General features: G+C 43.8%; 2 protein-coding genes across 5 annotated transcripts in view; one reads left to right on the plus strand and one right to left on the minus strand.

The window, feature by feature from the left end:
• Window positions 1-6,257: 6,257 nt before the first annotated feature.
• DPY30 (dpy-30 histone methyltransferase complex regulatory subunit) lies at window positions 6,258-11,845 on the minus strand. Its single transcript, XM_058020235.1, has 5 exons — window positions 11,726-11,845; window positions 11,216-11,289; window positions 11,084-11,131; window positions 9,766-9,908; window positions 6,258-6,550 (listed from the first exon to the last, which is right to left on the minus strand). The coding sequence occupies exons 2-5, from the start codon at window positions 11,249-11,251 to the stop codon at window positions 6,478-6,480; spliced, it is 300 nt and encodes a 99-aa protein (XP_057876218.1). The 5' UTR covers window positions 11,252-11,289; window positions 11,726-11,845; the 3' UTR covers window positions 6,258-6,477.
• Window positions 11,846-14,862: 3,017 nt separating this feature from the next.
• The window catches only part of SPAST (spastin), a 38,412-nt gene continuing 37,855 nt past the window's right edge, over window positions 14,863-15,419 (plus strand). For all 4 annotated transcript variants that reach the window (XM_058020123.1, XM_058020125.1, XM_058020124.1 and 1 more), the window contains exon 1: window positions 14,863-15,344. In XM_058020123.1, coding sequence (XP_057876106.1) covers window positions 14,939-15,344 — 406 coding nt within the window. In that variant the 5' untranslated portion in view covers window positions 14,863-14,938. The remainder of the gene's footprint in view (window positions 15,345-15,419) is intronic.

The following is a 15,419-nucleotide window of genomic DNA, read 5'->3' on the forward strand; positions in this document are numbered from 1 at the left end:
AGGAGGCCGCGGCCGCAGCTGGGTTTGGACCCACTCGGCTCCCGTGGACTAAGGACCGCGCGGGCGCCGCGCCCCCATTGGGCACCAAAGCAAAAGCCTCAACGTGATTGGCCGCTCGCTCTCCGCCGGCCCCGCCCACTCCTTTGACAAGTGTAGCACCGCCCCGCGGGGGAAGGGGTAGGGGGCGGGGCCAGGCGGGGGAGCCCGCCGCGGATTGGCCGGCGCGTTGCCGTGGTGATGGGTGCCGTGCGCGCTGATTGGCCGGGCCGTGTCTCCGTGGTGGCGGGGCAGATTCCGGGCGCGGGTCAGGTGAGGGGAGCGGGGCGGGGGGGCCGGGAGACCCCGGGGAGCGCCCCGGTCCGCGCTGCCCCCGCCGTCCCCGCCGTTCCCGCCATTCCCCGCGCCCCGCACGGCCCCGGCAGCAGCTGGGATGCCGAGGGCTCCAGGGACGGAGCACCGGTTCCCAAAGGCATCTTTGGAAGCGTGGATTTTGCTGCGCTGGCCCTCCGTGTTTCCGAGCTAGGAATCTTCCCTGCGCCTCCCTGCTCGTGCGGTGACGCCCGCGGCAGCGTGGCACGGAGCGAGGGCCGTGGGAGTGTAACTGTGTGGAAGTCTCCGCTTCTTCTCAGCTTAATACTTCCCCACCTCTTCAATTTTTATTTTTTTTTATTATCTGGTGAATGGACCGCTGCCATGGAGACATCAAGCGTGGCTCAAAATAGCTAACGAGGCAGAACTGAAAAGGGGAGAAGGGCCGGTACAAAGGGGGAAGGGAAAAAGCAATTTGAGCCGCTGACGCGAGAGATGCAGAGAGGAAACCACAGCGGAGATGAGGGGCTGCGGCCATTGAGGCCTTGAAGGCAGACTGGGCCTTTGTGAGGGGGAGCACGGCTGGGCCCGGCCAGCGAACACGCTCTCCTCCTCCCCCTTTGTCATCTAGTTCTTCGAAAAAACCTCCAGGCGGTTATTAATGCGTGCGAAATACGCAGGTTTGGGGGACTGTTTTGGTTTTGTTTGCTTGGTTTTGCTTTGGTTTTGATTTTTTTACAGTAAAACAAAGGAAGTGTAGGGACAAAGGCATTATATCAGTGAGGATCCTCCTCTGCACCCATGACACTGCCTTGGCTGTGCAGCTGAGGGGCGGTAAGGACTGGGGTCTCCCATTAATAATATTTCTAATAGGTAGCCATGAGGAAATGGGCCCCGATTATCCCAGCAAATGTCTAATGTTCTATGAAACCTTCACTGCTCTACAAAGCCTTACATTATTCTATTGTTATTTTACAAACAGTGGCTTCAAAAAGGTTAATGCAGATTATAACTGCTGCATAGACCGGAAAAAATACCCTGCCTGTTTTAACATAAAAGCATATTGGTAGTTATATTGACCATTAACTATATTGATACCCATTTGTACCTCTCAAATCATTTACATAAACTTCAGTGGTAAGACTGGTTTCTGGAGTGATCCTTCAATAAACTAATCCTTCAATAAAGTTAACAAATGCAGCAGAGGCTAAAGTTTACTGCATGGAGAAAAGTACATGTTGTGATTATATACTTTAAAAATGGGTCACATCAGGGTATATTCAAGTTATTTGGTACACCATTGTTTCACAGTCCATCACCAACAGTTAGAAGAGGCTGCTAGGAGGAATATTTTATTATAAAACATAATTTTAATTATCTGCTATTATTTTCTATAACTTAGAGGAAAAGCTTTCATTTTCTCTAAGCATTTCCTTTCAATTAAATTAAAATATAAGAACTGAGTAGTAAACCAGGTGGTTTAGTAAGTAAAAACATTTTACAAGTATTTTCTTCTGGGTATACTACCTTTCTTTATTAGTGGTTATTTCCTCTTCAGCTTGCCTTTTAAAATTTCTTAAATAAATATTTCTTCTTGTCGCTATATAACAGGCTGGATTCCTTTTCTCCTCATGCCTCTTTTTTAAGCTTCCTTCTCCCTTGCTTTCCTCATTGCCCTTTCTTTCCTTGTGTGTAGTTTTGCCTCTCCTAGATTAGGATGAAGTTTTTGCTGGGTGTAACATGGACACAGCATCCCCACAGATGCAGAGGAACACTACAGCTCAGTGTTGGAGGTCACAGAAAGCACAGGCTTTCTTTTTGCTAATCCTTAACCTGTGGTGTGTGCCACAAGCACTGTGACAGCCAGGTGATTCTCTGCCCTTCTCTGTGATCAATTGGCACTGTCAGTCCAGAGCCCACGGAAGCTGAAGAACATCCTCCAGTTTTTGCTTGCTCCTGACAAAGCTTGTCAGCCAGAACACTACAAAAGGAACTTCTGCCAGTTCCACTGCTAAGGGTGACAGTAGGATATTCATTTCTACTCTGTCATAAGTGGTCCTCATACCATTGAGCAGTGTTTAGTGATTTGTGGGTTCCTGTTGGTAACTGTCCTCTCCTACCATCAGCTCTTTGTGTAAGGACTGGTGATGTGCTCCCTCTGCACCACCTGTACATGGAAGAGGCAGAAACACAAAAGCACTCAGCTCTTCAAGAACTGTTTGGGAAATACTGTCAGGCATATGGTGTGAGTCTTGGGTGTCCTGTGCAGGGCCAGGAGTTGGACTTTATCCTTGTGGGTCCCCTTCCACAGGGAACTGTCCATCCCACCGATGGCAGTGCTGGGCTTCCTGGTGCTCAGGACACAGTGTATCAAAATGTTCTAGCCAAAACCTGAGAAACTAGGCTGAGCTTTCAGTGGAATGATGTGAAGCATGGGTTTGGTTGGGAAATGCTCCTTCTTCATCTACAGTTCTTCCAAGCACTGTTTGTATGGGGAACAGTAACAGGACTTAACATTCCAAGCTGTATTGGAACAGTAACCTAACAGTTCCAAGCTGTTATTCCAGTCATTTTTCTCTGACACGATGCATGGACAATCCCCCAGGTTTGCACACCTTTAAAGCACAGACCTCTGCTGCATATGTGTGTCTGTTGGCAGGTTCTTCCTTCCCTGGAAAATGGGGTGCAGGCACTGGCAAGTGTCCTTACCAGTAACACCCTGTGACCAGCTGGGATGGGAGGATTTCAGCTGGCCCTGCTTTCATGGTCTGTTGCTCTCGGTTTTTGCTCCCATTGTCCTCTTGCACGTGGTTCTTTCCTATGGTGTTTTTCACAATGCCCTCTTCCTGTCCCCTCCCTTCTCAGGAAGCTGTTCACTGTTTCTTGAGGTTTTTCTATTTACAAACTGTTGTTCTGCATCTGAGGAACCTGCTGTTCCTACCAGTCCTTCCTTCTGCTGTTAAAAGCAGACACCCCTGCCTCACCCCCAGCTTCACAGTCCTTACAAGGGAGATCTCTCCACTTCCTGTGCAACATAAGAGCATCTGAGATTATATCAGTGGGTAATTATCCATCTTGTAAATACTGCTCAACCACCCAGCAGTCTTTCATCAATTTAGGCTCCTTTTGGAAAACGGGTCTGTTACACACTATTGCAAAGCAAACTTCTAGAAGAGAGCTGAAAGCACATTTGGAATGGGAATGTGACATTTTCCTAGTCAGTGCTGCACTAGCACTGATGTAAACTGCCCCATAATTATTCATGGTACATTTACATTTGAAATCCTTGCATAAAAGTGTATTTGAATGGGAACACTGGCAGAAACGGTGCTGATAGACTTTTCATCATGGTAAAATGTCTCTTTCTATAACAGCTGGCATTCTGTATTTCTGTGATCTAGGCTATGTAGTCACTCTTAAAATGAATCCTGAATATGAAATGGCATAGGGAACACAAGCTAAGGCTTGGCTAAGAATAATTTGTTATGTAATTAGTACAATGGTAAGAATATATCAAAACCTCCACTCTATGAAGCGTGGTAGGCATAGGAATTTTTCTCATGTTTCCTTTCCAACCTACAGGTTTCAACTGCTTGTATCTTTCAGAATTTTTCAGATTTTTCATATGTTTAAAAGCAGGTCTTTTATTTCTAGAAAGTCTGATGGGGAGAGAAAAGTTCCTTTGATCAAACTGCTTTTACAATGGTGACAGTGCCTCAGAAAATAAAACGGATTGCTCAAAGACACGTACTGATTTTGGAGAAAGTCCTTGATAAATCAGAGGAGCAAAAAAAACCAAAAAAAAAAAAAAAAGGAATTTGGCAAGTCAAACTGTAATTTTAGGTGGTAACTGGCTTCAGAATAGAAGGATGTAGAATCCTTTGATCAGAATTGCTTTTAGTGGGAAATCCTTTCTTCTGTCATTGTTCTCCTCCAGGTAAATGACAATGTTCTCAGTAGAAGCAGTTTAAAAAGCACACTTTAAAATACTACATATGACACATATATAATACTTTCACAGTTACTGAATAGTGACTTCTGGATACTGGAGATCTAAAATAGTAATCTTGAAAGGCATGTTGTCAAGTAAACTAGGTATTCCATTTTATTTTCTATTCAATTTTACTGCCATTTGGAGCATATACTCAGTTACCTGGGGTAGTTAACACTAAAAAATAATTTTAAAAAGATATAATGGCTTTCAGATACTTAGCAGCCGCCTGTCATACATCTAAAGTTGCCATTTTTAAGTACTTCTTCAAGCTTTTACTCTAAAAGTATTTGTATTTCAAAATTTAATACAATTTGTCTTGAAGCTTTCAGAACTGTTATTTCCTGTGGAAAAACAGTACCACTTTCTAGATTAAATTGGGATCACAAGCATGTGTCACGTCTCTTCACAGAATTTTCATGGTTTTGTAATGCAGAGTTTAAAACAAGTAAATGCTTTTAAAATTTAGACTTTATCATTACTTTTGTAACTGAGAACTAGATAATACAGGTATTAACTTGATACTTATTCCTGTTACAGAGTATCTTCCGTGCAGAAGCTCTCAATGGGTGAAGGCAATTTAACAAGTAAGGAAAATGGTTGTGTTTATCTTATTGACTTGTCATACCTTCGTAGTAATCACTAAGATTTAATTTTTAGAGTGGTGAGTTCACTGCTGCTAGTCACATTACAATTTATTTCTTAGAAGAGGCTGCCCAGAAAAGCTGCTGTAGTAAATCTTCTAACACCATCACTGTGTGAACATGGCTTTTTCATTCTCTTGAATTAAATCTCTAGCCTAGATGGGAAAATAATAGCAGATGACACCACGTACCAGTGACACCAGCAGCTGAGTGGATGGCACACTGCTAGCAGGAACAGCTTCCCTTGGTACTGGGACTGATGCTTTGAGATTCCAGGTTGATGCAAGAGCTGTGCAGAAAACCAGAGTGTTTCAAGTTCTGTGCAGCTGCTTGACAGGTATTACTGTCAGGTAAGAAATCTGAAATTCTGAATTCAGGTACAAAAATCTAAGAAAATTGCTCTGTCTGGGGAGGATTAAAAGTTAAACTGCTTCTTTTTGTTTGGTCTTACACAAATTCTCAACACAGAAGCTGGGGAGCAGCATAGATTCCCTTTGCATTTAACAGTTCTTACAGTCTTGCAAAGTTGTTTCTTATGAAATGTTGGAATGCCATTTTAGCAATAAAAATAGCAGTACCAAGTCCTTATGGTGCTTCCTTGTCTTCACTTAAATGTTATTAGTCATTCCAGAAAGTCAAAACACTTGTTAAAATCCTTTCAGTATCTTTTTAGTGTTACTGTTTGATGGAGACTGTATTCACCACAATGCAGTAGAATTAGCAATCTCCTTCCAAATTTTGGTACATTTTCCAAAAGAAAACAGCTTTTACACTTGATTTGGGGTTTGCAGGCTTCTTTCAATTTTTGTTCCCCTCTCTTACTGCTCTTAGACTGCACTAATTCAATGTTTCTGTTTTAAGAAAATAAGATGTATGTAAAATAGTGAGAACCTTCCTACTAAGACTAACAGCAAGACCTCCGTCCCTGCAAGTTTTTAGACAATTCAACTAAGGGTAGCAGTACAGAGACCTGAATTACAGAACTCTTATATGTCACTTCCAAATTCATTCTGTGTTTCAGCTGAATCTAGTCCTAGGAGAGCAATGACAAATGCTGAACAGCACACCTCATTAATGGACCTATGTGAGACACTGGATGCTGTCTCTAGGTGTCAGCTGCTGGATCTCATTGTTTGTTTTAACTAAACCCATTTCCTGGTGTTCTGAAGCAAGTTCTCAATTAAATTTTAATTGTTCTGCATTTGTTTGCTTTCTGTTTAGGCATGTTGCACTGGAGGGTGCTATATAAAACCCAATTAAGTTATATAAATTATCAGCCATGCGATGGAATTATTCAGACTTTCATCTAGTAGTGGAGTTTCAGTATTTTATTTTCAAAATCTCTTAATAGCTAGTTTAAAACAAGAGAACAATTAAATGTAAAGTGTTCTTTATTAAATAAACTCAAAAGATAAAGCAAATTGTGCAGTTAAGAAAGACAACAACGTGGCTAAAGGATTTTTACAGCAGAAAACAAATTGCGGCAAATGAGCATTTCAGTCTAGCAGCCCAACTGTCCTCATTTTTATGGAGTTAATTTCGGTCCTCAAATTGTGACTTGTTTTTTAAAAGATATGCTGCTAGAAATTCAATGGGATTGGGCGGTCTGCAAAAAAAAAAAGTAAATCAAAAGTAATTATTTGTTATTATATGGAATTAGGTAGCTGAAGAACCAATCACCTTCCCTTAAAAGCAACACAGCTCGTCCCAAACACTTCTAAGCATTGATTTAGTGATGACCAACTACCTAGAGTGACTCTGTAAATTTCCAGTTTACGTCTAATGAGAAAGATTTTAAAAAGGAGTCTTAGTCACTGTGGGTTCAATGTTACTAAATTGCTAGAACAGAACTGACATGCCTAAAACCACAGTCTGTAAACATAAATACTGTACGTACATCATTGGATATGACATGCATTTGCCTCTTTCTTTACTCATGCTATTTAAAGTAAAACTGAATCTCTGGTTTTTTTCTTTTTTTTTTTCAAGTGGTTATTGTGTAGCTTCGTGTATTAAGAGTTGTTTTCATGGTTTCTGGCAACTGAAACAAACACAACAAATCTTCAAGTTTGAGAAGTGCTGTAACTTGCAAGTAGTCAATAACAAACACTTTTGATCACTGGCCTTAGTCTGGAGGTTTTTTAAAAAGAACTCCTCCAGCTATGCCGTGTGAATCCTGCTAATCTGGATTCTGTCCACAGAATGACATACTTATTCCACAGCATGTCAAACCAAAGGTCTGGCAGTGAGCAAGTCTGCCTATAAAGAGCACAAAAACAACAACAACAATAAAAATATGCAGAGACACTTCTCGGGACCATCCTTTTGGCATCCAAGCATGTACCAATTCCTGAGCTAGTACCCTTAATAGTCTGGGGTGGATTCCTCTACAGCTTTGACCCGCTACCTCTTGAGCACAAATAAAATGTTAATGTCCTCAACTGAAAGCAAAAAAATAGCTTAATTATGTGACCTGTGAAGGATCAGCTCTTTTTTCATAATGAATTTGCTACCTGCTTCATTTAATTTGATTACTGAATCAGAAGAGATAATAAACAGTCCATCCCAATCCATCATCTCTGTGCTGCTGTGATTTAATATGGCTCCTAATATGTTTGTCCCACAGAAGCCTCTTTTCTAGATATCATCTAGTCAGTCATTCCATATAGAGATAGTATTCCATACTTATGACCACCTTGTCACTCTCACTTTTTCACATTCTACCAGAATACAGGGGAATTATACATAATATTAAAAATACAAGAACATCACAAATTTAAATAGTGACATTAATTTTAAGTTGGTTTTACCCCTTCAATTTCTAAGTCCTACCATTCAGAATGTATTTTTGATTAAGCAGTCCATTGAAATATATATGTAACAGTTTAACAACATTTTACCACAAGGGTAATTTTCAGCTCAGAATCTAACATTTTGTCAGTAGTGTTTTTCACTACCTTCCGAGGTCCACAAGTTTATGTTTATTTAAATTCAATGTCACTTTCTGTCAGCTTACATTTTTCATGCCAGTCTTCACAGTTTTATGAAATTCCTGTGCAATTATTTACAATTAATCAACTTAAAATCTATTCTGTAAAACTCAGTCTCATTAACAACTTCTGTCCGCCACTTCTTCAAATTGTTGTAAGTGATCTTTTCCATGATTCTAGTGTTGAGCTCATTTCACTGTGAAAATTCAACATTTATTTCTACCCTTTATCTCATATCTTCCTATCAGTTCCTCATCCATATAAAGGCATTTCCTTTAATCCCAACAGCAACTAACTAATTTTCAAAGCTGTTAGTGAACAACAATGTGAAAATCTTTTTGGAAATTTAAACAGAGTGCATCATCTGCATTCCTCTTTATGTATGCTTACTGACTCCTTCACTAAACTCCAATACACTTAAAAAGACCTAACAAAAATTGTGTTGACCTCCTCCCAAATATGTCATTTATCCATATGCTCACTATCCTGGATGGTAATTTCTACTGAATTCCAAGCATGATTATCAGATGTACTGGGCTGTTCCCTGAACATTTCTATATTCCTTTGAAAAATAACTTAGCATCCACTAGTTATTTTCCTGTTCAATTTTAAGCAGTAGATTATACAGCAGAGCTGAGAGTTCAGCTTTCTTACTCCTGAGGGTTTACTAGCTCAGCTGAACAGACAGTTTGCCCTGGTAGGTTCATACTACCTGTATGTTTCCTAACCTCTCCTATCAATGATCCAATTTCACTTCTGTGATGAGCCCCCATAATGAAGATAGAAAAAAGGCAAGGCAAGACAAGGGAAGGCAAAGGGAAGGGAAAGAGAAAGGGAAAGGGAGGAAAAAGTTTGCCTGTCACACAGGTATTCAGAGTGTAAGGGTGGAGTATTAACCTTGGGCTGTGTTTTACATTGAGTCTGCAGCAGAACTCCCACAGATATCAGCTGAAGATCTGCACATCCCTCAGGTGTGCACATGGGTGGACCTTCCTAGGTGCCTAATTTTGCTTAATTAGCTGTCTGTACACTGGAGTTTAAATTCTCAACTGCTTTTGAAGTTCATACACTCTTGATGGTTCTTCTGAGTGTAGGTGCCATGATGCAATTACGGTCATCTATATCAGCTTTTGATTGTATTATTTCAGTTTGAGAGATGGCTCACAAAGTACGATTTGCCACTAGTGAGGACACACCAAGAGGCTAGAAATTAGTTTTGTTAAGATGAACAAATATTTGCTGTTATTGAAGGATACCTGTCTATACTGACTGGTAAAGAGAGCTGGGGCATCTCAGCAGCATAATCTTTATTCAGAAGATAAACCATCAGTCTGCTTCTTACAGAAGCAGACTGTGTTTACAGTGCAGGCTCAGCCACACCCTTTGGGAAGTATCTTAATCTCTGACAAAGATGCATGTCATGCCTGATTTGTCTTTCCTTCTCTTAAATGTCAAGCAGAACTGTTTATAATTCCACACAACAAAAATCTTCAGAACCAGAACATCCTCTTGTCTTGCTTCTCTAAGGTGAATTACATGATAAAATTAATAACAAAACCTCTCCCATTTTTCCCTCTAAAACTTTCACAATAGTGTACCTTATTGGGAGATGATGATTTCAATAAATGACTCCTGTCATGCCATATGTGCCTAAGTGAGGAACCCACCCTGCATGGTCAATCACAGCAATTCATGGGTTCATAGACCTGTTATAATGAGGACCTTACAAAGAGCAATACCATATTTGGTGTGGGAGGCCTGAAAGGTGCTGCACTGCCCGAGTTTGAGACCTGCATTTCCCAGGAACAGAAGGAACACAGAAGCATCTTACCTCTCTTTTGCAAGAACAGCAAGTCCCTGTAGCAAGATAGGTACAACTGTCTGATCCAAGTAGGCACGTGTGGGTAATGACTGAAGATCCACCTTCTGCTTTGATGTTTTCTCAGCATTTAGTTTCTCATTTTCTACTATCCTCTGAAGTAAAAAAAAACCCAAAAACATGAATGAACATTGGTAATAGCAGCCACATCTACTTTGAAGTGTGTGTGCAAAGTACCCATCTCTGCAATTGGATGGCAATAATTTCTTTACATCTTTTAAGAATATTAAGTGCATATTTTTCCTTGCAAAAAAACCTAATCCAGAGGAACCTTCTGTTAAATTCCTATGTTTTGGGGAAACAACGTTAAGAAGTTGTAAGTTTTCTACAAGAGAAGACATCCAATCCCAGGAATTTTTATTTCTGCCATTTTTTTAAATTTCAGTTCAAATTCACTGATTTGAACTCTACACCACTAAGACAGGAATATCAACAAGAGTCTCACTTAGATGGTTCCTGTACACATGTGCTTCTAACACAAAATGGTAAAAGCACAAGGAATTCAGGTGAAGCCTGACAAAGGAGACTCTAGTAAAGTCAAGTACTTTGTGACTGTGCTCTACTCAAGTACAGATGGACACTTTAAAGAAAACATATGCAAAATGCCTCCAGGTACTTTTTGATCAAAAAGTGCTGCATCACCTTACACCATTAACTGTAGTTGAAGAGTGATACCCTCCCACTGCCAGTAAACCAGAAGTATTCAGTGCAATGTACATGACTCTACTGGCACAGGACCGGTGTGTTATGGGCCTGTAGGAACCATGGAAGCTGAGGCACAGACACAAGCAGTTACCAGAGAGATGAGCCCCAGAAAATGTTTTAAAGTAGTTTGTGCAAAAGCTTAGCACAGAGTAGGAACTTATAATAAAGGGAGGCTGAAAGCTTTTCTTTGATAAGAAGAGTAAATAAATATCATAGAGTTAGGAAGTGATTCTCCCAGTCTACTCACCATAGGTTGAGCCTAATGTGGGTGGCTTTTTTTGTGCCATAATATATATCTGTATCTCTCACAGACAGCAACAGAACAGATAATAATCATAAGATACTTAAAAAAAACCCCAACTCATTAAAAGTCTCATTATCTACTTCAGTACCATTTAGAACAATGGAAATAGCACAACAGAAAATATTTTTACAGCTATTTCCACCAGGGACAGGTATTGCTTAGCTCCATTGAGAATATTACATTTTCTGAAGTTAGACTCAGGAGTCAACTTCTTTCCCCTAACCACAGATGTGACTTCCACTGCAACAAAATCTTTGTTACCTCTACATTTTCAGTGAGGCCGTATTCGGAATGAGGATTTTCTGGAACCTGTAAAATAACACATGGTTAGCAAAGCTAAAATTCTCCTTTTACACATGTAACATAATGCACATAAAACATTTCTTATAATACCTGTGGCTGTCCCTCCATAATCTGTTCTCCCTCCATGATTCAAGAAGTGAAATTTGATTGACGTCCAAGAAGATCTAGGAAAGCAATAAAAAATCCGGTCAGCAGGCTGAGATGAAGCCCATGTGAGCTGAGCGATATTGCATCACTTGGTTACTAATGGTTACCAAGGCACAATTACTAGAAAGCACAGGGAGTCGCTCCGTGCTCCCCCCGCGCCAAACTTGAACTGGTTTCTCCCGCACGCAGAACCGAGAAGTGCCTTGAAGTTACGTCCGCTGAAGGGAGCAGTGCTGCGATTAGAGAATACAGCACTCATCTCCCCGGGACGCCGGAGACATCCCTTTCCCCGCTTCCTTCCTTCCCTCCCGTGCCCGCCACGGCGCCCCGAGAGCCGCCGCGGGCAGGGCCGGGCTGGGGCCGCGCCGCAACCGCGGCCACGTGCGGGCACCGCCCCCGGCCGTGCCCCGGGCACCCCGCGGGGGAGGGGCGGCCCCGCCGCAGGGCTCTCACCGCCGGTGGGTCCGGGACGGGCGGGACAGCGGGATCGGAGGGACACCGGGATCGGCGGGACGCACACCGGGAGCCGCTCCGCAGCAACCGCGGCCGCCGTCGCGGAGTGCTTTGACGTCAGTGAAGCGGTCGCGCGGCCGGCCCCGGGCTCAGTGCGCCTGCGCGGGCGCCACCCGCGTCCCGCGGGGCGGGGCCGTGTGCGGGAGAGTTCTGTCGCCTGTCGGGATAAAACTCGCGGGGTGTGCTCGCTTCCTAATCCGCCCGGGGGTTTGCCTGCAGAAATACGCTCGTAAATCAGTGAGGCTTGCTGTCTGAGGAGGTCACTGTGGTGTTCACGGAAAATAACATTGCTGAAGCTGAAAGTGGGTTTTTGTTAGTGAAATAACTTAGTGTTAACACTGCTTGAGGCTTCTGGAAGTTCTTTGGTATGATAAAATCTGTTAAAACTTTATATCAGTAAATAAGAGATTTTTTTAAAGGACAGTTATATATACTAAAAGAAAATTCATGAGTGGGGTGGAACATACTTGATGTGAAAAATGTGTATTTTATGATTGGCTTTTCACAAATATTAAAATTAATATTATATGTGTTATGGTAGAAAGTTATGCTGTATAATTTTCTTAAGTAATGTGTTAAATATAGTTTTAGGTTATAACATAATGTTAAAATACAAACTATGCTACGTAATACACTTTTTTAAAAGAGAGGACTCGCACCGAGATAGCAGCCACAGGACACCTGAATCTTTCAGAGAAAAAGAATTTATTGCTCCATTAGCAGAAGAAATGAACTTCTTCCTGCCTCGTTCAGCCCTGAAGATGCTGTGAGGAAGAAGTTGACACTGACCAGACCGAATCCTGTATTTGAATGGAATTTATGCATCATGTATGAGGTGTATGAATATGCAACAAGCTATTGCTTTTAAGGGTTAATCCTCTGTTAACGTGTGCCCCTTTTCAGGCTTATGTTGTGCAGAAAAAGGTACCCGGACGTCCATAACTCTTTGTTTTTATTGTCTCATATTGTCCTAATCCAAACTGTCCAAATTATTAGTACTCTAACTAGATTACTATTTTTATAACCATTTTATTACTATTGAACTTTTAAAATTCTAAAAAAAAAAGTGATTGGCGTTTTTCACACTTGATAATATTTTCATAATAGAAGTACATAATCATTCTTACAAAACACAGTAAAAAAGGACTTGATGTACATCACTGCATTTTTTCAGTACTAATAGGTTCACTGTCTGTCTAATAATGGTCTAGGTCATGAATAGTTGCTATATGTTTGTATGTTATTTTATACGTGATAACATTCTGTATTTCATACAGTAAGAAAAGTGTGTACTGTTCTGTCATTAAAAGAAAACCACTCCACTCTGTCGTTTAAGAAAATAAATACACATCACCAGGGGCAACTGGAAGTAACTTAATGAGGCATAAACAAACAAGAAAAAAAAAACCAGTAGATTTATAGTAATTTTGGAAGAATGAATAAAATACTGCAGACAGTAGTGATTTTAGTTTGGTGTATCCTTTTAATTAACATGCCCCACCAACTGCCCTTTCTTGCTATAAGCCGGGGGAAACTTGCTTGGGCACTGAATTACCTGTCTGCAGTTTGGGGACTGTCTCAGCTCCAGTGTGCTGTCACTGTAGGACATGAAACAACACGACACGCTCACACTATTGTTCTCAAGGTGAAAAAAGGGAAGTTTATTTTCTGACTTCAACATTTATAGATTTCCAAAAGTGACGGTGGATTGGAGGGTGAAAGTGCCACTTCACCAGTGACACTGGACAAACCAAGTCTATCAATTTTCTCCTTCTCCATAAAAGAATGCAAAACAATAAATTATTTACAAATCAGGGCGACAGTGTGCAGTTCAGGGGTGCAGCACAGAGATGATCTATCATAATCTAGTATTACTCAGTATTTTATTTGTAGAACAGAGTGTGTGTGACAAAGCAAAACAAAGATGAAAAAGATCAGACAACGCACCCACAAAGGTGGGAAGGTTGGAGCACAGAGGGAGGCGCTCGCTCATAGCGGCAGGCACACAAGTGCTGGTGTATGGATGCCTCCGTCCCCTAGATTGCTAGACCAAAGGTACCAAAGCGTTTTTAAGGTTTGCAATAACCAAAGGAGTAGGGAGCTGGAGGATCTATCTCTTTGGTGAAACACAAATAAATATTATGGCTGGGCAAATAATTGTCAAGGGCTTCGACAACTCCATGTTCCCTTTGGGTAAGGAGAGTGGAGTAGAGTCAAGATTAATTTTTTTTTCTTCCAGAGCGCTGCATCTATAATGTATAGTGAATTCCATTAGCTCCCTGCATGTGAGGAGCCAGCCTGTCATTGCCATTACAGAGCTGCGGAGCAGACAAAGCACCGCAGCACCCTCCGGGGGCAGGGACACCGTCGGGGACTGGCTGCTCCACGCCTCTCCGAGCGAGGGAATTCCCCGGGCTCTGCAGGCGGGAGCGGCGCCAGGAGCCCGCGCTGCATTGTGCCTAAAGGCGGCTCCCAATCCTGGCCAGAATAACTAATCCTGGTAAATTATTCATCGCCCGTCCGCTCGGTGAGGCCATGGGCCGGCACTGGGCGGCCTCGGCCGGGGCTGGAGCTGCCGCTGTCGGTCTGCGCTCCTGCACATCCCCGAAAGGAGGCCGAGCCAGCTGGGGGGCGGCCTCTTCTCCCGGCGACCAGCGAAAGGACAAGGGGACATTTCCCCAGGCTGTGCCAGCGGCGGTCCAGGCTGGACACTAGGAGGAATTTCTTCACAAAGAGGGTTGTTTAACTAGGGAATGGACTGCCCGAGGAGGTGGTACAGTCACCGTCCCTGATCATGTCCCGACGCCGTGCTACGGTCCAGTTTCACATCGGTCAAAGGCTAGACTCGCTGATCTCACAGGCCTTTTCCGACCACACTGATTCTGTCATTCTGTGCTTTCCAGGCCCAGCGCTGAGCGCCCCTGAGAGCCCTCCACTCGGGCCGTGGGAACGGTAGTCCGGGCGCTGTAGGTGCCGTACCCTCACCTCCCATGGTGGCAGCGGCGGTGCCGCCTCCCCCCGCCCCGCCGGGGCCGCCGGCATCCCGCCCCCCGTCCCTCCCCCTGGGCCGGCCGAAAGGGGCGTCGCCGCCGCCGCCATCGCCATGGCCGGTTGTTGTCAGTCCCTGGCAGCGGGTTATGGCGACGGCGGTGAATGAATTCTCCGGGCGGCCGAGGGAAGAAGAAGGGCTCAGCCGGCTCCAGTTCCGCGCCTCCGACCGCCGGCGCCTCTCCCTCCTCGCCGCCCGGGCCGGCGCCCCCCGTGCCGCCGGCGGGGGCGGCGGCGGCGGCGTCCCCGCACAAGCGGAACCTGTACTACTTCTCGTACCCGCTCTTCGCCGCCTTCGCCCTGCTCCGCTTCGTCGCCTTCCAGCTCGGGCTGCTCTTCGCCTGGCTCTGCGAGCGCCTCTCCCGCGGCGCCCTCATGGCCGCCAAGGGCAGCAGGGCCGGGGCCGGCGAGGCGCCCGAGCCCGGCGGGGCGCCCGAGACGGTGCGGGCGTGCCACAAGCGGGCCTTCGAGTGCATCTCCATGGCTCTGCGCATCGACGAGGACGAGACAGGTAGGGAGGGAGCGCCCGCGGCTGCCCCGGGGTGCGGGAGGAGGCCGGCAAGGCCCTGGGCCGTGGAACCGCTTT

This window comes from Melospiza georgiana, chromosome 3 (genome assembly GCF_028018845.1).
Source record: "Melospiza georgiana isolate bMelGeo1 chromosome 3, bMelGeo1.pri, whole genome shotgun sequence".
Taxonomy (NCBI): Eukaryota; Metazoa; Chordata; class Aves; order Passeriformes; family Passerellidae; genus Melospiza; species Melospiza georgiana.

Bases quoted from the DNA above. Each gene is read 5' to 3' on its own strand.
- DPY30 (XM_058020235.1), bottom strand. From the start codon at position 11,251: ATGGAGGGAGAACAGATTATGGAGGGACAGCCACAG. The intron at 11,132-11,215 runs GTATTATAAGAA...GTTATTTTACAG, and splicing joins TTATGGAGGGACAGCCACAG to GTTCCAGAAAATCCTCATTC. The intron at 9,909-11,083 runs GTAACAAAGATT...TTTTTACTTCAG, and splicing joins GCCTCACTGAAAATGTAGAG to AGGATAGTAGAAAATGAGAA.